Below are 24,870 nucleotides of genomic sequence, written 5' to 3' on the forward strand. Positions count from 1 at the left end.
TTCCACTGCCTTCCTGGGCCACAGCAGAGAGCTGGACTGGAAGAGGAGCAACCAGGACAGAATCTGGCGCCCCGACCAGGACTAGAACCCGGGGTGCTGGCACCGCAGGCAGAGGATTAGCCTAGTGAGCCGTGGCGCCGTGAGCCACAGCGCCGGCTGGGACTCTTTCTTGAATAATAGACTAGAAGCCAAATTTATCCTCCCTTTGCAGATTTCTTTTTTTTTTTATAAAGATATATTTATTTATTTGAAAGGCAGAGAGAGAGAGAGAGAGAGAGGTCTTCCATCTACTGGCTCACTCCCCAAATAGCTGCGACAGCTACAGCTGGGCCAATCCAAAGCCAGGAGCAAGCAGCTTCTTCCAGGTGTCCCACACGGGTGCAGGGGCCCAAGGAGTTGGGCCATTTTCCACCAATTTCCCAGGCCTTAGCAGAGAGCTAGATTGGAATTCGAGCAGCTAGGACTTGAACTGGCACCCATATGAGATGCCTACACTGCAGGCAGCGGCTTTACCTGCCACAGCGCTGGCCCGTGTTGTGTTGTTTTAAAAGAGCTGAGACCATGGGCAGGGAGACCCTGCCATTGCGCAGCTTGGGCCATTGCGACCAACTGTGGAGTGAACCAGCAGATGGAAGACCCCTCTCTCTCTCTCTCTCTGCCTCTCCTTCTCTCTCTGTGTAACTCTTTCAAATAAATAAATAAATCAAAAAAAAAAAAAAAAAAAAAAAAAAAAAAAAAAAACCAGGAAGCCACTACGTTTCTGTGAGATCTGCCAATTTACATGTCTTTTCCAGCCCCTGGAAAAAACACTCCCCAATGTGATAAACCCTGGTCCTGAGTGCACTGCTGAAATAACAGGTAGCATGTTGGCTAAGTTAAACCCTTTGACACCTAAATAAAACTCTCTCCCTTCCAGGTCTCATCCATGTGTCACAAAGCTCTCCCAGAGACTAGCTGCCCCAAGTGTTCCCTCAATCACATATACTGAATGTTAAATTAGCAAATGAGTTTTCTTATTATAGTTCATTTTTGGTATGGTGGGAGCCCAAGAAAGCAAGCCCAAGAAGTGTATACATCTAATCAAACTCAAACATTTGATTTGAAAGGACATAATTGTTTATGGGTCCTCCTTCCTGATTTTGTTTTCCACAAGTTCTTGGTCAATGACACATGTTCTCCTAAACTCACAGCCTTAAGTTATTCTACCAAATAAATGAATTTCATAATTTTCATCCCCTAATTCAATAAATTTCCCTTTTTAATTTCTAGTACCTACTCTTCCCTAGTGCTATGATTTCTGTAGAAGAAATCTCTCAAAGTAAGGAGGGAAAGTAAAGCAAAAAATGATGAAAAAAAATCCTCTAGTAAAAGATTACTCTGTATTAGTATCAAACATTTTTAAACATTGCTCTACACAAGATCCTCAAAAAGTTCATGGAAATGTGTATAACAAAAAACTGCATAGATTGCAAAAAGGTTTTCAGCAAAATACTCGCATATTACTTTTTAAAAATTGTTTCCTTGGGAAAAAAGTTAGTTTTCTTTTCAGGAACTTAGGTGAAAGGATCATTCAAAATTCTAAGAAATATAAAATTTAATAGAATATAACATTTTAGTTCACAATTGACCACACTGATAGGTCTAAGAGTCAAAGGGATCACACAAACAAGACTAGTGTCTGCTAATACTAACTGATAGAATCAAAAAGGAAGAGAATGATCCAACATGGGAAGCAGGATACACAGCAGACTCATAGAATGACAGATGTCCTAAATAGCACTCTGGCCTCAGAATCAGCCCTTAAGGGATTCGGATCTGGCTGAAGAGCCCATGAGAGTATTTTAGGCATGGAAAGCCAAGACACTCTGGCAAAAAAAAAAAAAAAAAAAACCTAAATGAAAGATCTCTATGAGTGAGATCCCAGTGGAGAGAATGGGGCCATCAAAGAAGGAGGTACCTTTCTCTGAAGGGAGGAGAGAACTTCCACTTTGACTATGACCCTGCCAGAATAAGATCGAAGTCGGCGAACTCAAAAGGCTTCCATAGCCTTGGCAACTCATGACTAGAGCCTAGGGAGATTACTGACGCCATAAACAAGAGTGTCAAATTGTTAAGTCAACAACAGGAGTCACTGTGTATGTACTTCTAATGTGGAATCTTTCCCTAATGTGTTGTCCAATGTGAAGTAATGCTATAACTAGTACTGAAACAGTATTTTACACTTTGGGTTTCTGTGTGGGTACAAACTGATGAAATCTTTACTTAATATATACTAAATCGATCTTCTGTATATAAAGATAATTGAAAATGAATCTTGATGTGAATGGAATGGGAGAGTGAGCGGGAGATGGGAGGGGTGCGAGTGGGAGGGAAGTTATGGGGGGGGAGCCATTGTAATCCATAAACTTTACTTTGGAAATTTATATTTACTAAATAAAAGTTAAAAAAAAAACTTAGGAGCAACTTAAATGCTCAATATTACATGATATTTATTAAAATAGTGTTTTCAAAGAATGAATATCTGTCTCTGTTGCTCTGCCTTTCAAATAAATAATAAAATAAAATTTCAGAAATCAAGAATACAATGCTATTAAACATACTAAGAGTATATTTAAAGAAAAGTATGATTATCTCTGAATTATATTGGATTTGATTTGGCACAAAGTGGGTGCTCAAATAATGTTGGTTGAATAGTTGTATGGTTGTATTCTCAGCACTTGATTGAATGAAATGAAAACCCACAAAAGGAAAGAAAGACCCTGGGAAAAAATTGCAACAATTAGCAGGGACATATATAAAGGGAAATTTTATTCAGGCAAACTTTTTGTAAAATGTTTAATAATAGGAGCCAACAAAAAACATGATTCCTTATAATGTGCTACTGGAAACACTTAATTAGCTGAGTGACTTGATCTCCCCATTTTAGGAACTGCCCTATGATGCTTTGCGATATATGACTGGCGAATGCAATTATGGAGGCAGGGTGACTGATGACTGGGACCGGCGCACACTGCGCAGCATTCTAAACAAATTCTTCAATGAAGAATTAGTTCAAAATCCAGACTATAAATTCGACTCGAGTGGCATCTATTTTGTCCCTCCTGCTGGTGATGTAAGTATGCCATTCAAGAAAACCAAAAACAGTAAACATGAATTTCCTCTGGTAGTGATGATATATTTAAAAAATAGTGATTTCCTCCTAGGCTCTGTTTTCTGTTCACATTTATCTGTGCTTTCTTTAGTCATATAGGAACAGAGCATACCCCATACTGAGATGGGTTACTGGTTGCCTGTTTGTTGTAATGTGAGAGTATTAGAAATGTTGCTCACCCAAGAATAGATTCCTCCATGACCTGAATTTCTCACTAATCCAGTCCTTTGAGTAAAAAGATACTGGTTTATAAATTATTAACATAATATTTATTTCACAGTTATTTGCAAGTCAGTTACAAGTGGTTATCTCACTATAGCTCCATGTTAACATTGATATTATTATTTAATCGCTTTTACAAATGAGAAAACAGGTTCATTAAGGCTAAATGACTGGAGTCAGCATTTAGCCTGGCAATTAAGATTCTCATGTCCTGTACTATAATGTGTGGGTTTGATTACCCAACTCCAGCTCCTGACTCCAGCTTCCTGCTTACACAGACCCTAAAATACAGAAGTGATGACTCAAGTAATTGGATTTCTGCCACTGCCACTAATGTGGGAGTCCTGGATTAGATTACCAGCTCTCATGTTTAGCACTGGCCCAGCCTCAACTGTCGAGGGCATTTGAGGAGTAAATTGGCAGTTGGAAGCTCTATCTCTTTCTGTCTCTCTCTCTCTCTCTCCCTCTCTCCTTCCCTCCCAAGTTAATGGATTATCTAATTAACCTTTTAAAATTATGTTGAGTGACTTGCTCAAAGTCATATAGGCAGAAAGTAGCAAAAAGACACAGAACACTTGGTCTCTTGCACAAGGACAAGGTTCTCTTTTGCTTTTGCGTTTCCTCTAGTCCTATCCACTGATTTCAGATTTTTTTAAGATTTATTTATTTATCTGAAAGTTAAAGTTGCACAGAGAGAGAAGGAGAAGCAGAGAGAGAGAGACAGAGGTCTTCCATCTGCTGGTTCACTCCCCAAACGGCTGCAAAGGCTGGAGCTGTGCTGACCTGAAGCCAGGAGCCAGGAGCTTCTTCCTGGTCTCCCACATGCATGCAGGGGCCCATCTTGGACCATCTTGTACTGCTTTCCCAGGTCATAACAGAGAGTTGTATCAGAAATGGAGCAGCTGGGACTCAAACTGGTGCCCATATGGAATACATGCACTGCACGTGGCATCTTTACCCACTACGCCACAGTGCCAACCCCTGATTTCAGATTTTTACACAATTGATTTCTAGGGACTTCCAGGACAACCAAATTGGTTTTCATTTTATCTCTAGAAGTCAAATTGAAAGTTAAGCCCATGACCACATGCAAAAGAGACACATACCATAACCCCTGACCCTAACCCCATCATCCACTAGGATTAATGCTAGATGAGGACAAGTGTTGATGTAGCTGAAAGGAAAAGTCAGTCCCAGAGCTTAAGTCACTGATTGGGTGGAGCAAGTGAACATGCAGAGCTGAGATAACAAGATCTCTAACAATGAATTGTCAAGTGAGGAGAGGGCAAGGTGAAGTAGGTGCATGTAATGATGTAGCTTGACCCATGAAGGAAAACCATCAATGGTTTATATGTAACCATAGGTGCCATATATGTATATGTGTGTCTGCATAGGGTTACATAAGTGTCAAGAAAGTTGTGGCATTTTGGTAAAAGTCTTGGAGATAAAATATATGTACATATGGATTAAAAGATGCCTGGTGTTAATGGTGGTTATCTCAAGATAATAAGATTTCAGATAGGGAGCCAGCACTGTGGCATAGCGGGTTAACCTGCCCTCTGTAGTACCGGCAACCCATATGGGCACTGGTTCCAGCTCCACTTGTGATCCAGTTCCCTGCTAATGTGCCTGGGAAAGCAGCAGATGATAGCCAAAGTCCTTGGGCCCCTGCACCCATGTGTGAGACCCAGAGGAAGCTCATGGCTCCTGGCTTCAGTCTGGCCCAGCCCTGACCATTGTGGCCCTTTGGGGAGTAAACCAACGGCTGGAAGCTCTCTCTCTCTCTCTCTCTCTCTCTCTCTGTCTCTCTCTGTCTCTCCCCCTCTCTCTGTAACTCTGACTTTCAAGTGAATAAGTAAAGCTTAAAAAAATATTTCAGATAACATTTACTTATTTGAATTGGTGAATTTTTTACACAATGAAAGTAAACCATAAACAGAGTAAGTAAAAATATTATTTTTTATTGTAAAAAATTAAGAATAGTCATCAGCAAGATGTGACACAGAAAGATTTCTCTGGAAGACTTTTCTAAATGAAGTTAGAATTTCCTTTCCTTCATTTAAAACTCATTTCAATTGAATGACACATTTTACTTTTTCTCTCAAAGTGTGTCAACATTGTTTTGTAAAATTTGGCTCAGGCTGAAAGACAGTGAAAGCATTCAACATCCATTCTTACAGGCTCCTCTCCTCAATAGCCGTGTATTGAAAATTACCTACAGTATAACTGATTTCTAACCTCCTGGCTTCTCACCCTTCACCTTTGCAGCACAAAAGCTACATCGAATACACAAAGGCTCTGCCACTGACCCCGGCACCGGAAATCTTTGGGATGAATGCCAATGCAGATATCACCAAAGATCAGTCAGAAACGCAACTGCTGTTCGATAACATTCTTCTTACACAGGTGAGTGGGCTGCGCAGGAACCAGCTTCTGAGACCTGTGGTGAATGTGCCAGAACAGTCGAAGCTTCCTTACATGGTTCTGTCAAAGTGGAGAAGCAGTTGAAGGAAAAGGGGAAATGCACATTTTTCCTAAATATGGACTTAAATGTGCAATGCAGAAACACGGAAACATATAGGTTTTCCCCTTCACAGTCTTCTGTTTCGGAAGCTAGATCTTTTCTTTGACTACAGTTCTGCTTCTAGGAGTAGCACTTGGGCTTTCTTGCAGAAGTCATGCCCGAATACATTATATATTATGCCCTTTCAATTTCTTAAAGCAAAAGAATTTCAAAGATATTTGGGAAGCAGTTTGATAACAGAATCTGTTGAGAATTTTAACTTTTCTTTTTCCACTCTCAGTCTCAGTCTCAGTCTCAGTTCAGCAGGAATTTTAGTGACTCATCTGTATAAACTATTCCAGAACATTTAGCCTGTTTTACATAGAAACAGTTTCTTTCACACTACCATTGTATTAGATTACATATTATTTAAATTGTATGACTGCAGTAGTAAGTATAGAGTGAATAAGTAGGTTTAAAGAAAGAATACAGCTGAATTTGGGTAAGCGTGAAGCACTTGGGAGCATTAGTGCACTGCCATGTAGCAGAGAAATCTTTTAAGGCATCAGAGGGAACTCAGCATGCCACGGACAGTCAGTACACTTGAATAAGAACATTTGTTGATCTTGCTTGTCCATTAAGAGATCTTCTCTAGAATTATTCTTTGTCTAGAAAATGTGCTCAGTTATTTGTTTCTTTTTTTAATTTTTGAAAGCAAATGAATTTAAATGGCAAGAATTCCCATGGTGATGAAATGAAATTTTAAAAATGAAGGGTGAATATCAGCCCAGCAAATTGTCTGACTAAATGAATTGTAACTGATATTTTTATTTTTATGGAATCATTGAGTAAAAATGATCATCATTAATATTGAAAGAGTGCTTATTGGGTGTCAGCACTGTTTTGAGGACTTTTTATATAATAATGTAATACTCATGACAATCCTGTGAGGTAGATGTTATTATTATTCCCATTTCATAGCTGCAAAACTGAGATGCAGAAAGACTTACAAGTTTGCCCAAAGTCACATCGGACAATTTCAAGCTGGGAATCAAAGCCAAGCAGTCCAGCTCCCAGTAGTTTGGCTGCAGAATCTGTGCCCTCAATTTTTATCCTATATTTTTTCTATATTCTAAAAATGAGACCAGCTCAGGAAGGTAGGTAACCAGAAATGCTGAAAAAGCTAAAACTTCAGAGAATAATATGGTATGCTATCCTTAACAGAAGAGTCCATGGTACTCTCATCTCTGGTCTATTCTATGCTAACATTTTTTGGATAAGGCAAAAGGAAAATGGATGTTTTTATGTCCATTTTGCACATTGATAGCGTTAAAATAAAACAGCTATTTCCTGGGCATAAAAGTATATGTGCAACATTAGTAAGTAGACCTTTAGGAGCATTTGATATGTGCAGTACACAATGGTCTGACAATAGGATGTTTTTTAGCTTTATTTAAACTTGATGGTGTGTGCCACATTACAGAATATATAAAACAGTGAATTCATTCCAATAGAAAATGACTCAGAACCAAACGAATAAGCTTAAATACACAAGGGGTATTTTCTCAGTATGTAATTAAACAACCTCTTTCAATATTCTTGAACTCAGATTGGTAAGTACTATTATAGATAATGGGTAAGCAGTAGTTCAGTGATTCTAGATTGAGTTTATCACCCTTCAGAGGTAAAGAGACCAGAACCATAGAAGTTGGAGAGCAAGTTAATGATGACAAAACTTTTACATTGTGTGTTTAATTAATACAACTTGGGAAAAATAAGAGAGGGTAATATTGGAGAAGAGATCATTTTCTTCAGCTTAACTTTTGAATAAGAAATTGTTTCAGCTTAAGATATTATAAAGCTAGATATGGTCTAGGATCCTTGAAAAGGTTAAGTTCTGTCTCATAAAAAGTGAATTTTATTTGTCTTGATTTGCTTAATTAAAGGATGATAGCTATTAATCAGAGGGCACTTCAAATATATCATGAGAAAATGAAATTATTCATTTTGGTGCAAAAATTTGTTGAAATCTAGTTTTTCATGATACATATTCTATATGAACTTTTGGAAGATCCTTTGTAGATTCCAAATGGCATTTATGAAAGCTCTAAGGAAGAGTATAAGAAGGAAAATGCTAAGATGAAAAATTGCAAATAAATAGCACCCAATAGCTCTTACTTTTCTATCAGTTGAATGTGACTTTTTCAACCTATCACCCCAATTATGCAAATCTGGTGTGTGAGAGATAAAGGGACTGTGTTATTAAAATGTTGTTGATGGGTCATAGACCTGGGATTTGAGCTTTTTAATTGCCTTTTTATTTTTTTTGTGTACAGGAGAATATAGCTCTAGTTAGAAAATATGAGTTTTAGTGCCTTCTGTATAGTCAAATAGAAATTGTATGCAAAAGACAAGTAGAAATCAGTGTGCAATTCTTCAATTGTATTGAACTTATCTATTTTGCTACTTTTAGCTAAATACTTACTATATTTTTGTTCACTATTATTTGTTTTATATATGTAGTTATAAGCCGAGTACTTTGGGATCATAATAAAGGATTATTGTATGGACATATATAATTTTTACTAGCACATAATTGAGGCTTGACAATATTTAATTATTTTATTGTTCGACTTGCAGGATCTTATGGTGGTATGTTATAGGTAGCATTAAAAAATCACAAGAGAAACCTAGGTAAAAAATCCTAGATAATATTTATAGAATATTAAATGTTACAGAATATAAATCAGGAAACAAAATCTGAGTGAAGAGTCAACACAATTTCATCATGCTCTTGGGAAAATATGAGATAAATTTGTTTATATTCTAATAATGCTATTCTCTCTCCATACTCACACACACACACACACACACACACACTCATTTGTTCTGAGGATTAAAGAGTTTTTCCTGAAAATATAGATTCATTTGCACAGTGCCACTAGAACATAAAAAACAAAAATTGAATTGAAATTCTCCTTCCTTGCTTCCAAGGTGAACCATGAAAGACTGCCTTTTCTCCATAACTCTTCCAACTGCTTAGAGTAGATGAGCTTATTTTCTTTGCCCTCCTGGTTCAAGGAGAAAACTATATCTCTGCTTTTGGCAACCAGTGGCACCAGAGTTATTAGCAAATATATTTTGAGGCCAGCTTTCTCAAAGCAAGATCAGATGTCCTGCGTCTAGGTGTTAATCCCCATCAGCACTGGCCTTTCCTCGAATGTAAAGGCATTTTCTCCTGTCGGTAGCATCTCTTCTTCCCACTCTATCCAGGCAACAAAGTGAACAACTGATTTGCTTTCTCCAAGATCCTCCCTTTTACCTCTAACACAACACACATCCTTCTTTCTCTTTCTCTTAGCAGTTGTTTTCTCTCAAAAATCCACCCTATGCCTGTTGTCTCTTTAATAACTTTTGTGTGGAGAAGATTATGAATGAAATAGCAGGGTGGTATTCACTCTTATAAAGATTTACCTTGGGATTTTTCCTATTCGGCTATTATTAGAACTTTATAAGGGTTTTTGAGTTATGGTTGGAATCTTGATAGTCTCGTTCAGCAGGTGCTGGTGCAAAATCATCAGATGAAGTAGTAAATGAGGTCGCCGGTGACATCTTGGGTAAACTTCCAAACAACTTTGACATTGAGGCTGCAATGAGGAGATTCCCAACAACTTACACTCAGAGCATGAACACTGTACTTGTCCAAGAGATGGGACGGTTTAATAAGTTATTGCAGACCATAAGAGAATCATGCATTAATATTCAAAAAGCAATCAAGGTAAGAAAAATACTATAAAAATCACTGAATTAAGCATAGTACCCATTTCTTAGTTCTTTTGACCTTGAGGAGCTTATAGAATTCAGGGAGTAATTGATAATAAGTAGGTAAATAAGTATAGAAGATACTAGATTGTGATAGTGTTTTAGAGATGATGTATGCCAAGGACACAAAGTGTTAAGAATCAAAATGATAAAAAGTCTCTATCTTTGAGGAGCTTACATTTTAGTGAGAGAGACAGTTAAAACACAAGCACATACGTACTTAAATTTTATAAATGATAAGTTTCAAGTAAAATATGATATAGAATAAGAGGGTAGAAAATGGTTGCGTGAGACACACTTGTAGCCAGGGTGGATCAGACCCCTCATTGGAGTTGACACTTGGACATCAGGGAGGCAAGCCATGGCATTTTTAAGGAAATAGCATTTCAGCTAGAGGGCGTAACAATTGAACAGCCATGAGAAAAGCAGGCTTTGTGGGCTGGTGCTGTAGTGCAGCAGGTTAAGCCCCTGTCTAAGTCCTAGCTGCTTCACTTAAGCAGCGGAGGATGGCCTGAGTCCTTGAGTCCCTGTACCCATGTGGAAGACCTGTGTGAAACTCTTGGCTCTGGCCTGCCCCAGCCCTGGCCATTGCAGCCATTTGGCAGGGTGAGCCAGCGGATGGAAGATCTCTCTCACTCTCTTTCTCTCTCTCTTCCTTCTTTTTGTAATTCTGAGTTTCACATAAATAAGTAAATCTTAAAAAAAAAAAAAAAAGGGGCGGGGGAGAGGAGCCCAAGATGGCAGTATAGCAACGGGAAGATCCAAGTCACACAGGGCAAAATAGATAGTTAAAAAGGAGAGAGGATACACGCCAGACATAGAGCCATGGGAAATTCACAATGGGAAGCCCAGGAGTCCAACAGACTGGCAGGTCTATGCTGAAGGAGCAAATAAGAAAAGGAAGTGGCGGAGGCACAGAGGAGGTGCTGCAGAATGGGGGGCTGGTGCCAGCCCCCAGCAGACCATGTTGGACAGGAAATAGATCCACAGAGCTGCAGACAGCAGTGGGAGGTGGATCATGGTGAACTGCATTTAAAGTTCTACGTGGGGAAAGAGAGACGGTATAGCGGAACAAACATAGAGGTCAGGCACTCTCCTGCCCATCTAAGTCTCCCCTCTCCCCAACCAGACATGCAGCTGTCTGCAAGAAGTCATATTGATAGTTTACATTTTTGAAGGTAAGCAGGGGCTACTGTCTTTCCTTGTATGCACACACCCATCAATTGCGGGGGCCACCTCACCATCTCCCCACCCAGGAACGAGAATTACAACATTTCAGATTAATTTCTTCCTCACCATGCAAGCTGTACAAGAAGTCCTGAATATTGAAAACTCTAGCTTGCTCCATGTACCAGTGAGAAGTGAGCCAGGCCCCAGTAGGTGGAGCTCAGTGCACCAGAGCTCATACCGCCCCCACCACAGTTGAGAAGTGAGCTGGGATCCAGGAGGTGGGAGTGCATGCTTCCAATTCCAACACACAGACACATAGCAGCTCATAGCAGAGGGAAACCTGTGGGGAGCAACTCGGACTAGACTGTTACTGGAATTAAGACTTATTCTATGCATCTGCTCTCCCACAATATGGTGCTGAGAAGGGAGTAACAACTTCTACGCAGCTGCCTCTCACCAACTTGAGTGATGACCTGCAGGAGCTGATCCTGCTCCTGATTGGAGGAGAGCAGCATACTCGGCATGTGGGTAGCAGAGTTGGGATTGGTGGAAGAGGACTATAAAGGAGGAGAGAGACAACATGCACCAGGAACATCTATCTGAAGGAACACCTGTGCAGCCCCCGAGAGAGCCGGCCGGCGGTGTGCCGCTCCCCCGCGGAAGTGGGGAAAGTGGCAGGGGGAACCGCCCTTCCACGGAGGTGGAAGGGACGGTAGCCAACCCGGAAAGAACCAGCAGCAAACCCAGGAAGGGCCGCGCAGACAAAAGAACAACGCAGGGTCCTGTGTCGTTCCTCCACGAAGAGGGGGAGTGACAAAACCTCACCACAAGCACAAAGACCCAAATTAAAGAGAAAAGCAAACAGACAAAAAAAAAAAGAAGAAGAAAAGAAAAATACACAAATTCCAAAAAAAAAAAAAAAAAAAGGAAAAATGCTACATAAGAATAAGTAAGATACTGTGAACCCCCCAAAGGAACACTGCAATTCTTCAGTAATAGGTGAAGAGATTGAAGATATGCCAGAAATGGAATACAGAAAATTAATCATCAGATTACTTAGAAGCAATAAGAAGCATATTCACAATCTAATTGAAAAGCCCTCTCAAGAAATTGAGAAATTAAAGAGAAGTCAGAATGAAATACTAGAAATGAAAAATTCAGTAGATCAAATTAAAAAATGCAATGGAAAGCCTTATCACAGAATAGGTGAGACAGAACAAAGAATATCAGAACTAGAAGAAAAATTTCTGGAAAATTAGAGTCAGACCAAATAAAAGAAGAAGAAATTAGAAAACTAAAAAACGTGATTGGAGATCTACAAGATTCTATCAAATGACCCAACATGTGGATCCTAGGAATTCCACAAAGTGTGGAAAGAGAGAAAGGATTAGAAGGCCTTCTTAATGAAATAATAACAGAAAACATCCCCAGTCTGCGGAAAGAAAGAGACAGCCAAGTATAGAAGTACACAGAACTCCCAGTAGATATGACCAGAAAAGATCTTCACAATGACACACTGTAGTAAAACTCTCCACAGTAAAACATAAAGAAAATGTTTTCAAATGTGCATGAGATAAATGCCAAATCACATTCAGAGGAAACTCAATTAGATTCACTGCAGACTTCTCATCAGAAACTCTACATGCAACAAGGGAATGGCAAATATATTTCAAGTCCTAAGGAAAAAGAAACTGTCAATCCAGAATGTTGTAACTGCAAAACTCTCATTTATGAATGAAGGAGAAATAAGGATCTTCCACAATGAACAGAAATTGAAAGAATTTTTATACTCACCCATCCCTACAAAAGATGCTCAAAGATTTGCTACACACAGAAACAAGAACATCACTACAAAAGAAGATGAAAGCAGCAAATGACCCAGGAAAAGTACAAAGGAAATCCAAAATATAAAAACAGGACTATTTGGGGAAACATGACAGGGCAAAGTTGGTACTTAACAATAGTCACCCTGAATGTAAATAGTCTCAACTCTCCAGTTAAAAATCACAGACTGGCTGAATGGATTAAAAAAAAAAAAAAAAAAAAACTAAACTCATCTATTTGCTGCCTACAAGACACATCTTATCAACATCTTATCAGCATGCAGACTGAAAGTGAAAGTTTAGAAAAAGATAATCCCTGGGGCTAGCACTGTGGTGCAGAGGGTTAATCCTCCACCTGCGATGCCAGCATACCATATGGGCACCGGTTCTAGCTCCTGAATGAAGAGTGAGACATAGAAGAAATCAAAAGAGAAATCAAAAAAATTATGGAAGCAAATGAAGAGGACAATTCACATACCAAAACTTATGAGATACAGCAAAAGCAGTGTTAGGAAAGTTTATAGCAGTTGGTACCTACATCAAGAAATTAAAAAGGCACCAAATAAATGAGCTATCAGTGCATCTCAAGGATCTAGAAAAACTGCAGCAAACCAAACCCAAAACTAGTATGAGAAAGAAATAATTAAAATTAGAGAGAAAATCAACAAAATTGAAACAAAAAAATACGAAAGCTCAGAAAACGAAAACGAAGAGCTTTTTTTTGAAAAAATTAATAAAATTGACACACCATTGGCACAACTAACCAAAAAAAGAGAAATAAGACTCAAATCAACAAAATTGGAGATGAAAAAGGAAATGTAAGGAGAGACACCACAGAAATAAAAAGAATAATCAGAAATTACTACAAAGAGTAGTGAAGAGCAACCTGGGAAACCTAGAAGAAATGGATGTATTCCTAGACACATACAACCTACCTAAATTGAGCCATGAAAACATACAACGTCTAAACAGATACATAACCAAGATGGAAATTGAGTCAGTAATAAAGACCCTCCCAACAAAGAAAAGCCCAGAACCAGATGGCTTCACTACTGAATTCTCCCAGACATTTAAAGAAGTAACTCCAATTCTTCTCAAGCTAGTCACAACATTTGAAAGGGAGGGAATCTTCTCAAATTCTTTTTATGAAGCTAGCATTATCTTAATGCCTAAACATGGAAAAGATACAACAGAGAAAGAGAACTAGAGACCAATTTCCCTGAACATAGACACAAAAATCCTCAACAAAATTCTTGCCAATTGAATCCAACAACACATCAGAAAGATCATTCACCTAAACCAAGTGGGATTTATCCCTGGTATGCAGGGATGGTTCAACATTTGCAAATCAATGAATGTGATACATCCTATCTATTAACAAACTGAAGAACAAAAGCTATATGATCAACTCAGTAGATCCAGAGAAAGCATTTGAGAAAATACAACACACTTTCATGATGAATACTCTAAGCAAATTGGGCTTAGAAGAAGCATTCCTCAACACAATCAAGGAAAATTATGACAAATTCATGCCAGCGGCCTTTGAATGGTACAAGGAAAACTGGATTTCCACTTGCAGAAGTATGAAGCAAGACCATTACCTTACATAAACACAAAAATCCATTCAAAATGAATTAAAGACCTAAATCTGTGACCCAATACTATCAAATTATTAGCATTGGGGATACCCTGCAAGACACTGACACAGGAAAGACTTCCTGGAAAAAACCCTAGAGGCACAGGCAATAAAAGCCAAAATTAAGAAATGGGATTACATGAAATTAAGAAGCTTCTGTATTGCCAAAAAAAAAAAAAAAAAACAACAACAACAACAACAACAACAACAAAAAAAAACTCAGGAAAGTGAATAGGCAACCAACAAATTGAGAGAAATTATTTGTAAACCATGCAACTAATAGAGGATTAATAACCAGAATGTATAAAGAGATCAAGAAACTCCATAACAACAAAACAAACAACTCAGTTAAAAAATAGGCAAACGACTTCCACATATTTCAAAAGCAGATCAGACGCATGAAAATATGAATATGAATATAACCCTACCATACAACCCAGCCATCCCACTCCTTGAATTTACCCAAAGGAAATTAATTTGGCAAATAAAAAAGCTGTCTGCACCTTAATGTTTATTGCAGCTCAATTGACAATAGCTAATACATGGAATCAACCTAAATGCCAATCAACAGTAGACTGGATAAAGAAATTATGGGATATGTACTCTATAGAAAACTATACAGCAATCAAAACACACACACACACACACACACACACACACACAGAATGAAATCTGGTCATTTGCAACAAAATGGAGGAATCTGGAAAACATCATGCTGAATGAAATAAGCCAGTCCAAGAGGGACAAATATCATATGTTCTCCCTGATGGGTGACAATTAACTGAGCACCAAAAAGGAAATCTGTTGAAGTGAAATGGACACTATGAGAAACAGTGACTTGATAAGCCCTTGTTCTGACTGTCGATGAACAACTTAATACTTTATTCCTTTTAGTATTTTTTTGTTCTACTTAATACTATTGGTTGAACTCTTTAATTTTTTTTCTTTTCTTTTTTTTTTTTTTTTTTTTTGGACAGACAGAGTTAGACAGTGAGAGAGAGAGAGACAGAGAGAAAGGTCTTCCTTTTTCTGTTGGTTCACCCCTCAGTGGCCGCTGTGGCCAGCGTGTTGTGGCCGGCACACTGCGCCGATCCAAAGCCAGGAGCCAGGTGCTTCCTCCTGGTCTCCCATGTGGATGCAGGGCCAAAGTACTGGGGCCATCCTCCACTGCCTTCCCGGGCTACAGCAGAGAGCTGGACTGGAAGAGGAGCAACTGGGACAGAATCTGGTGCCCCAACTGGGACTAGAACCCAGGGTACCAGCACTGCAGGCAGAGAATTAGCCTAGTGAGCCAAGACACCGGCCGAACTATTTCATTAATACACAACTATTCTTAGATGTTTAAATTTAACTGAAAAGCGATCCCTGTTAAATATAAGAGTGGGAATAAGAGAGGGAAGAGATGTGCAATTCGGGACATGCTCAATCGGACTTGCCCCAAATGGTAGAGTTAGAAACATGCCAGGGGTTTCCAATTCAATCCCATCAAGGTGGCATGTACCAATGCCATCTTACTAGTCCAAGTGATCAGTTTCAGTTCACAATTGATCCTAATGAAAGGATTAAGAGTCAAAGGGATCACATAAACAAGACTAGTGTCTGCTAATACTAACTGATAGAATTAAAAAGGAAAGAATGATCCAACATGGGAAGCGGGATACACAGCAGACTCATAGAATGGCAGATGTCCTAAACAGCACTCTGGCCTCAGAATCAGCCCTTAAGCATTCGGATCTGGCTGAAGAGCCCATGAGAGTATTTTAAGCGTAGAAAGCCAAGACACTCTGGCAAAACAAAACAAAAAAAAAAAAAAAAAAAGAAAAAGAAAAACCCTAAATGAAAGATCTCTGTGAGTGAGATCCCAGTGGAAATGAATGGGCCATCAAAGAAGGAGGTACCTTTCTCTGAAGGGAGGAGAGAACTTCCACTTTGACTATGGCCTTGTCTAAATAAGATTGGAGTTGGCAAACTCAAAAAGCTTCCATAGCCTTGGCAACTCATGACAAGAGCCTCGGGTGATTACTGATGCCATAAACAAGAGTGTCAGTTGTTAAGTCAACAACAGGAGTCACTGTGCACTTACTCCTCATGTAGGATCTCTGTCCTTAATGTGTTGTACAATGTAAATTAATGCTGTAACTAGTATTCAAACAGTACTTTATACTTTGTGTTTCTGTGTGGGTGCAAACTGTTGAAATCTCTACTTAATATATACTAAATTGATCTTCTGTATATAATAATTGAAAATGAATATTGATGTGAATTGAATGGGAGAGGGAGCGGGAGATGGGAGGTTGCGGGTGGGGAGAAGTTATGAGGGGGAAAAGCCACTGTAATCCAAAAGCTGCACTTTGGAAATTTATATTTATTAAATAAAAGTTTAAAAAAATGCTCAGGATCACTAGACATCAGGGAAATGCAAATCAAGACTACAATGAGGCCAGCGCCGCGGCTCAATAGGCTAATCCTCCGCCCTGTGGCGCCGGCACACTGGGTTCTAGTCCCGGTTAGGGCGCCGGATTCTGTCCCAGTTGCCCCTCTTCCAGGCCAGCTCTCTGCTGTGGCCAGGGAGTGCCTTGGAGGATGGCCCAAGTGCTTGGGCCCTGCACCCCATGGGAGACCAGGAGAAGCACCTGGCTCCTGCCTTCAGATCGGTGCGGTGTGCAGGCTGCAGTGCGCAGGCCACAGCGGCCATTGAATGGTGAACCAATGGCAAAAGGAAGATCTTTCTTTCTGTCTCTCTCTTTCACTGTCCACTCTGCCTGTTTAAAAACAAAAACAAACAAACAAACAAAAAGACCACAATGAGGCCGACACTGTGCTCAATAGGCTAATCCTCCGCCTGCGGCGCCGGCACCCTGGGTTCTAGTCCCGGTCGGGGCACTGGATTCTGTCCCGGTTGCCCCTCTTCCAGGCCAGCTCTCTGCTGTGGCCCAGGAAGGCAGTGGAGGATGGCCCAAGTGCTTGGGCCCTGCACCCTCATGGGAGACCAGGAGAAGCACCTGGCTCCTAGCTTCAGATCAGTGCGGTGCACCGGCCGCAGTGCACAGGCCACAGCAGCCATTGAGGGGTGAACCAATGGCAAAAGGAAGATCTTTCTCTCTGTCTCTCTCTTTCACTGTCCACTCTGCCTGTCAAAAAAAAAAAAAAAAAAAAAAAAAAAAAAAAAAGACCACAATGAGGTTTCACCTCACCCAAGTTAGAATGGCTTTCATACAGAAATCAACAAACAACAAATGCTGGTTAGCATGTTGGGAAAACCACTATGGAAGACAGTACCTCAGAAATCTGAATATAGTCCTACCATATGGCCCAGTCATCCCACTCCGTGGAATTTACACAAGAGAAATGAAACCAGTAAATGAAAGTGTTATCTGCACCCCCATGTTTATTGCAGCTCAATTCACAATAGCTAAGACATGGAATCACCTAAATGCCCATCAAGCAAAGACTGGATAAAGAAATTATGGGATATATTCATCTTGGAATACTACACAGCACTAAAAAATGAAATCTGGGTATTTGCAACAAAATGGATGAATCTGGAAAACATCGTATTTAGTGAAATAAGCCAGCCCCAAAGGGACAAATACCATATGTTCTTCCTGATCTGTGATAACTAACAGATCACCTAAAAGGAAACTTGTAGCAGTGAAAAATTTTTTAGATCTTATTTATTTATTTATTTATTTGAGAGGTAGAGTTACAGACAGTGAGAGGGAGAGACAGAGAGAAAGGTCTTCCTTCCGTTGGTTCACTCTCCAAATGGCCGCAATGGCTGGAGCTGCACTGATCCAAAGCCAGGAGCTAGGTGCTTCTTTCTGGTCTCCCATGCGGGTTCAGGGGCCCAAGGACTTGGGCCATCCTCTGCTGCTTTCCCAGGCCACAGCAGAGAGCTGGATTGGAAGAGAAGCAACTGGGACTAGAACCAGTGCCATTATGGGATGCTGGCAACACAGGTGAAGGATTAGCTTATTGCATCACAGCTGGCCCAAGGAGTGAAATTGACACTGTGAGAAGCAATGACTTGAACAGCCCTAGCTTGACTATCGAGGAACAGGTGTTTTTTTTTCCTTCTTAATACCATTGGTTGAACTCTTTACTTAACATAGAATTAATCACATTTGTATAAAGTCAATAAAATATAGATCCCAGTAAAAAAATAAGAGTGGGAATAAGTGAGGGAGGAGTTGTATAGTTCTGCATACATTGCTATGGATGTATTTCTAAGGGTAAAGCTATGAACTGGCCATGGGACTCCAAATGCCATTAAACTGGGTGATAGTGATGCCATCTTAAGTGTTAAAAATGATCATATTAGTGTTTAATTGATCATAGAGATAGGATTAAGTCTTAAAGGGGTCATATAAATAAGATCAAGTGTCTGGTAATAACAATAGATAGAATTAAAAAGGAGAGAATGTTCCAACATGGGAAGCAGTCCACACAGCAGACTCATAGAATGACAAATGCTTTAAACAGCACTCTGACCTCAAAATCGGCCCTGAAGGCATTCTGGTCTGGCTGAAAAGCCCATAAGAGCATTTCAGGTATGAAAAGCCAAGACACTATGGGGAAACAAAAAAAATATCCTACATGAAGGATCTCTGTGAATGAGACTAGGAAAAGAAGGGTTTATCAAAGAAGGAGGTACTTTTCTCTGAAGGGAAGAGAGAACTTCCACTTTTCTTATGGCCTTGTCTAAATACTGATGGAGTTTGTGGACTCAAAAGGCTTCCATAGCCTAGGCAGCTCATGTCAGGAGCCTTGGGTGATCACTAACATCATACATAAGAGTGTTAATTGTTAAATCAACAACAGGAGTCACTGTGCACTTACTCTGCATGTAGAACTTCTGTCCTTAATGAGTTGTACTATGAGAATTAACTGTAACACTTGTTCTCAGTTTTTTAATATTTTTTGTGTGAGGGTGAGTACATATTGTTGAAATCTTTACTTAGTATAGAGTTGATCTTCTATGTATAAAGTTAATTAAAAACAAATCTTAATTGAGTCGGGATGGGAGGGAGGAGGTGGTGAGATGGGAATGAGGGTGGCAGGGCAGGTATAGGGTCAAGAACCACTATATTTCTAAAGTTGTACTTATGAAATTTGTACTCATTAAATAAAATATTTCTTTGGAAAAAAAGGAGCAAGCTTTGGCATAGTGCAGGAACTCAAGAGAGAAAGCAATTGTGGTTAAAGTGGAGTGAGCATAATAGAGAAGGGAGGTCCAGAGGGAAGAAGCCAAAAACTAGATCCTGACGGCATTGTCATCCATGGTTAAGATCTTGAATTTTTTAAAGTACAAAGGTAAAGGGAAGCCTCCAGTGAGGTTTAAGCATGAAGTGAAGTGATCCGTTTCACATTTCTAAGAAAAGATGTACTTATTTGAATGACAGAGTTTATAAAGAGAGGGAGAGAGAGTCAGAGACAGGGAGAGAGAGAGCGAAGATGGAGAGAGACAGACACACACAGAAGAGAGAGAGAGATGCATTAGCTAGAAGCTGGATCAGGAGCAGAGCAGCCAAGACTCGAACTGACACTTCCTTAGCTTAATCCACTGTACCATAGTGCTGTCCCATCTACTTCACATTTTTTGAAGTTCATTCACACTACTGCAGAAAGGGTTGTAGAGGAACATGAGTGCAGACAGAAACCAATTACACAATTGAAATAGTCCAGCTAAGTTGGTCTCTTGCAGTCTCACTGGAGGTGAAAAGAAGTGGCTGCTTTTGAATGCTTACTGAAGGAGGAGTCTTATCTGGATGGCTGAAAATTAATCAGGGTTTGAGCAAGTAAGGAGTCAAGAACTCTTGAATGTTTTGCCCATGAAAGGAGAAGGTCTGGGGAAAGGAGCAGATTTTGAGACAGAAAATTAAGAATTTTGTTTTGGTCAGTTAATTTTTCAATGCCTGGTAGATGCAGAGAAGAGGTTGAGTTGCTTTTAGATAGGTGCACTAGGATTTCAGAGGGAAGTAAAAGCTAAAGTTAATTTCAGAGTTTGTAACCTATTGATGTTTAGAAATTAAATATGTAAATTATCTCAACTATGTTGTTGGCACAGATGAGCATAGATTACATTGAAACATCAAGTTCTCCCACCTAACTGCCCCAATTCATATGAACTACTTATAATTTCTTTCTCACAACATTTTTAAAATCATTCTCTTAAAATTTCTCTGCTTTGGAAAGAAAATGATTTAGATTTGAAAGACCTAACTTGAGATAAACTCTGACCATTGTAGTGAGGGAAGTCTATATGGTAGGCTCATCCCTTTTTCTCAGTACCTCGGTGAAATGATCCATCCATCTAACAGGTAAGTTTCTGAGTCACACTTTCTATATGATGTACTTTTTAAAATTATAACCATAAAATAGCAAACAGTTTGCAAACTATATAGAAGAAAACCTATTTCCTAGAGTACATAAACATTAAATTCCTACAATAAATTTAATGAAGAAAACAAGTTGAATCTACATTTTTTTTTAAATAGAAATTCTAAGAATCCTAAAAAAGAGGTAGATGAATGGGGATATCTTATTCTTGGAATGCCAAAGGTTGAATATTAGAAAAATATTAATTAAAGACATGCAAGTATAAAAGGACTCAAGTTTAATATCCTAGCAATAAATACCTAATAGTATTTTTTCTTTGTAACAGGATCACTCATCAGGATTTCTCATATATGTTAATGGGAATGTAAATTAGTTCAACTCTTTGGAGTACAATTTGGTGAATTCAGTCAAAAAGTGAAACCTCCTTTATCCTAAATATATATTTATTACATGCACATCTAGGCAAAGTTATGGGCTCAGGAATTGTTACCAGTGAATAATTTTAATATCAAGTTATTAAAATAAATCTAAATATTTACTATTAAATGGTTATTGTACCATACAAAATGAAATAAAGAGAATAAAGTAGATTTATAGATGCTGATGTGGAAAGATGCCAAGAAGGGTTGATAAATTTAAAAAGCTGTATAGTTTTATGTATTTTATGACTCAATTTATGATGTTTTAAAAATATGTACATGTTTAGTAAAGTTATATTCTCTTAAAGTTGCCACATTTACTTTATCATTCTCTATATATACCTCTATGTGTATATATGCATAACTATATATAATTTTTCTGAATTATTTGAGAAAAGTGCTTGCATTATACTGATTTGCCTCTTAATACTTCAAGATATACTTCTAAAGAACAATAATAACACCACAGTACAATTATCAAATTTAATAATAATATCCCCTACATAATATTTTATCTAATTAGTAATCAAAATCCCAATTTTTCAGTTGTTCTTATTATGTCATTTACAGCAACTTTTTTTTTCTGGGACAGCTTCCAGGCCAGGATCAAATGTTGCATTCAGTTGCCATGCCTTCTTAGTCGTTTTTACTCTGGAATAATTTCTCAGTTGTTCTTTATCTTCCATAACATTTTTAAAAGCAAATAATAAAAAAATGCTGTTACTTTTAAAATGAAAATTTTAGTTTACAGATTTTAAAATAAAATTTTACTTATTTGAGAAACCAAGAGGCCGGCGCCGTGGCTCAATAGACTAATCCTCTGCCTGCAGCGCCGGCACACCGGATTCTAGTCCCGGTCGGGGTGCCGGATTCTGTCCCGGTTGCCCCTCTTCCAGTCCAGCTCTCTGCTGTGGCCAGGGAGTGCAGTGGAGGATGGCCCAAGTGCTTGGGCCCTGCACCCCATGGGAGATCAGAATAAGTATCTGGCTTCTGCCTTCGGATCAGTGCAGTGTGCCGGCCGCAGCGCACTGGCCGCAGCAGCCATTGGGGGGTGAACCAACAGAAAAAGGAAGACCTTTCTCTCTCTCTCTCTCACTGTCTAACTCTGCCTGTCAAAAGGAAGGAAGGAAGGAAGGAAGGAAGGAAGGAAGGAAGGAAGGGAAGGGAAGGGAAGGGAAGGGAAGGGAAGGGAAGGGAAGGGAAGGGAAGGGAAGGGAAGGGAAGGGAAGGGAAGGGAAGGGAAGGGAAGGGAAGGGAAGGGAAGGGAAGGGAAGGGAAGGGAAGGGAAGGGAAGGGAAGGGAAGGGAAGGGAAGGGAAGGGAAGGGAAGGGAAGGGAAGGGAAGGGAAGGGAAGGGAAGGGAAGGGAAGGGAAGGGAAGGGAAGGGAAGGGAAGGGAAGGGAAGGGAAGGGAAGGGAAGGGAAGGGAAGGAAGGAAGGAAGGAAGGAAGGAAGGAAGGAAGGAAGGAAGGAAGGAAGGAAGGAAGGAAGGAAGGAAGAAGAGAGAGATCTCATCTGCTGCTTCACTGTTCAATGGGCCAGGCTAAAACCAGGATCTGGAAACTCAATCTGAGTCTCCCGTATAGATACCAGGAACCCAAGCATTTGAGCTGCTTCCCAGGGTACACTTCAGCGGGAAGTTGGATTTTAGAAGGTGAATAGAAGTGACCAAGAAATAGTGCCCACACCGAGGTGTAGCAGGTAAGACTGCCGTCTGCAACATCAGCATCCCATATGGGTGTTCTCCCAGCTACTCCACTTCTGATCCAGCTTCCTGCTAATGGCATGGGAAAGCAGCAGATGGCCCAAGTGCTCAGGCCCTTGCTACCCAAGTGGGAGACCTGGAGAAGGTCCTGACTCCTGGCTTAACCTTGGCCCAACTCTGGCCAGTGCAGCCATTTGGTGAATGAACCAGAGGGTGGAAGGAAGATCTCTCTCTGTGTCTCTCTCTTTTTCTCTGTAACTCTCATTTTCAGAAGAATAGATAACCACCCCCCAATAAAAGGGAAAAAAAAAAAAAACAAAAAATGAATATCAATAATAGAAAGGAGTTGATCATAATAAACATGATCTGAGGGGTCTGAAAATGATACTATGAAAAATTTATGCCAATAAACTTAAAAATGTAAATGAAATGGATAATTCTGGGAAACCGTGTTACTAAGTTAACACGAGAAAAAATTGAAAATCTAAGTAGTCTGTGTTTGAAATGGAATGCAATATTGAAAAATTCCTTATTAGCGTTAGAAACCTTTCTCAAGTGTCTGCTTCTATTTAACAATGGGGCATCATCGTGTGAGTGGACACCATAAGAAACCAGAGACTGATGGCTGACCGTGGTCTTCACTGTAGTGTAATCTGACTGGGTTTGACTAAAAAACATTACCATCATGTGTCTCTTTTTGACCTGGATTTTCTTATCTCCTTTCTGGCAGATAATGGACTGGAGTCTAGCATTTTGGGAGCTAAAAAGGAAACATGGCCTTAAGGATTTCAGTGTCTAATATCCACGCAGTCACTTTAACCCCCTGATTTCAGTGTGGTAACCCCCACTCTAGAGATTCCTACATGTTCCTTTCCAGATTACATTCAAGATTGGTGATGGGCAGTTTTGGTGAAGACTTAGAAATCTGTCTTCAGTGCTCGCTTCGGCAGCACATATGCTAAAACTGGTACGATACAGACAAAGATCAGCGTGGCCCCTGCACAAGGATAACATGCAAATTCGTAAAGTGTTCTATATTTAAAAAAAAAAAAATAAAGAAATCTTTCTTTAAACCAGGTTTCAGCAATCCCTTCCTTTTAACACCACTGTATTATTCCCACTTTAAGAAGTACTTAGAGTCGTTAATTCTCAGGATTTGAAGGTACTATGCAGTGCATAACTGATTGATTCTCCATTTTCCCCTCTGACTGTTTAGGATTTCTCTTAACTAGTCATCAACTACCAGCAATCCATATCCCCATGACATGCTTGTGGAAAAGAAAAACAAGTGTATTTACTTTCTTTTTTTTTTTTTTTTTTTGCTATATGACTCAACCTTAACTAATTGCAATTATAAATAAAAAATAATCATGAAGAAAGTATTTTAAAGGGGGTTGTTCATAATCTATACTATTATGTTAATCAAGGTAAAATATGTTTCAGGGGCTTGTAGTGATGTCTACAGAACTTGAAGAAGTAGTTAGCAGCATTTTGAATGTCAAAATTCCAGGAATGTGGATGGGTAAATCCTACCCGAGCCTTAAACCACTTGGCAGCTATGTGAATGACTTTCTTACAAGACTCAAATTCTTGCAGGTGAGTTCATACAAATAGTTGCATATTAAATTTCTTCCGATTTCATTTTCTTTACCAAGATGCATAATGTAATGAATATCATTCTCTGGTGTTTATGTGCATCCTGGGCACAGAAAATTACTACTTAATATTTTATATAATATATGTAACTATTACACTGACCTGTCTAAATACTAGTGTTGTGGGACTAGGACGGGGTGGGTGGCTGGGTTTGTTGCAGGTTCTCTCCTCCATAAGCGAGGGCACTCAAAGGTGGAGGCATAGAGATGTTCAGGAGAGCAAGTTTTATTTGGAGCAAAACAAAAGTACAAAGAACCAAGTTGTACATGCACCAAACAGCCCAAAATGCAGAAAGTCCCCAAAGAAAAGCCTCTCTTCAAGGAAGAACTTTCAGCACTGAAAAAGCCCTCTTCAAAGTAGAAAAACCCTAACAAACAAAAATGTCCCAAAGTGAGAAAAGCCCCATCAAGGTTAGACCTCCTTTAT

The 24,870-nt window shown here is 39.4% G+C and overlaps 1 protein-coding gene and 1 non-coding gene across 3 annotated transcripts in view; both read left to right on the forward strand.

Annotated features, from left to right (window-relative positions):
* The window catches only part of DNAH7 (dynein axonemal heavy chain 7), a 384,555-nt gene that overhangs the window by 348,281 nt on the left and 11,404 nt on the right, over positions 1-24,870 (forward strand). For both annotated transcript variants that reach the window (XM_089330144.1, XM_089330145.1), the window contains 4 exons: positions 2,927-3,112; positions 5,642-5,779; positions 9,424-9,654; positions 24,232-24,384. In XM_089330144.1, coding sequence (XP_089186270.1) covers positions 2,927-3,112; positions 5,642-5,779; positions 9,424-9,654; positions 24,232-24,384 — 708 coding nt within the window. The remainder of the gene's footprint in view (positions 1-2,926; positions 3,113-5,641; positions 5,780-9,423; positions 9,655-24,231; positions 24,385-24,870) is intronic.
* Positions 23,723-23,830, forward strand: LOC149127328 (U6 spliceosomal RNA). The gene has a single exon (XR_016232042.1). It is a non-coding gene; the product is annotated as a U6 spliceosomal RNA (small nuclear RNA).

This window comes from Oryctolagus cuniculus, chromosome 3, assembly GCF_051225735.1.
Source record: "Oryctolagus cuniculus isolate XC-2025 breed Fujian yellow rabbit chromosome 3, ASM5122573v1, whole genome shotgun sequence".
Taxonomy (NCBI): domain Eukaryota; kingdom Metazoa; phylum Chordata; class Mammalia; order Lagomorpha; family Leporidae; genus Oryctolagus; species Oryctolagus cuniculus.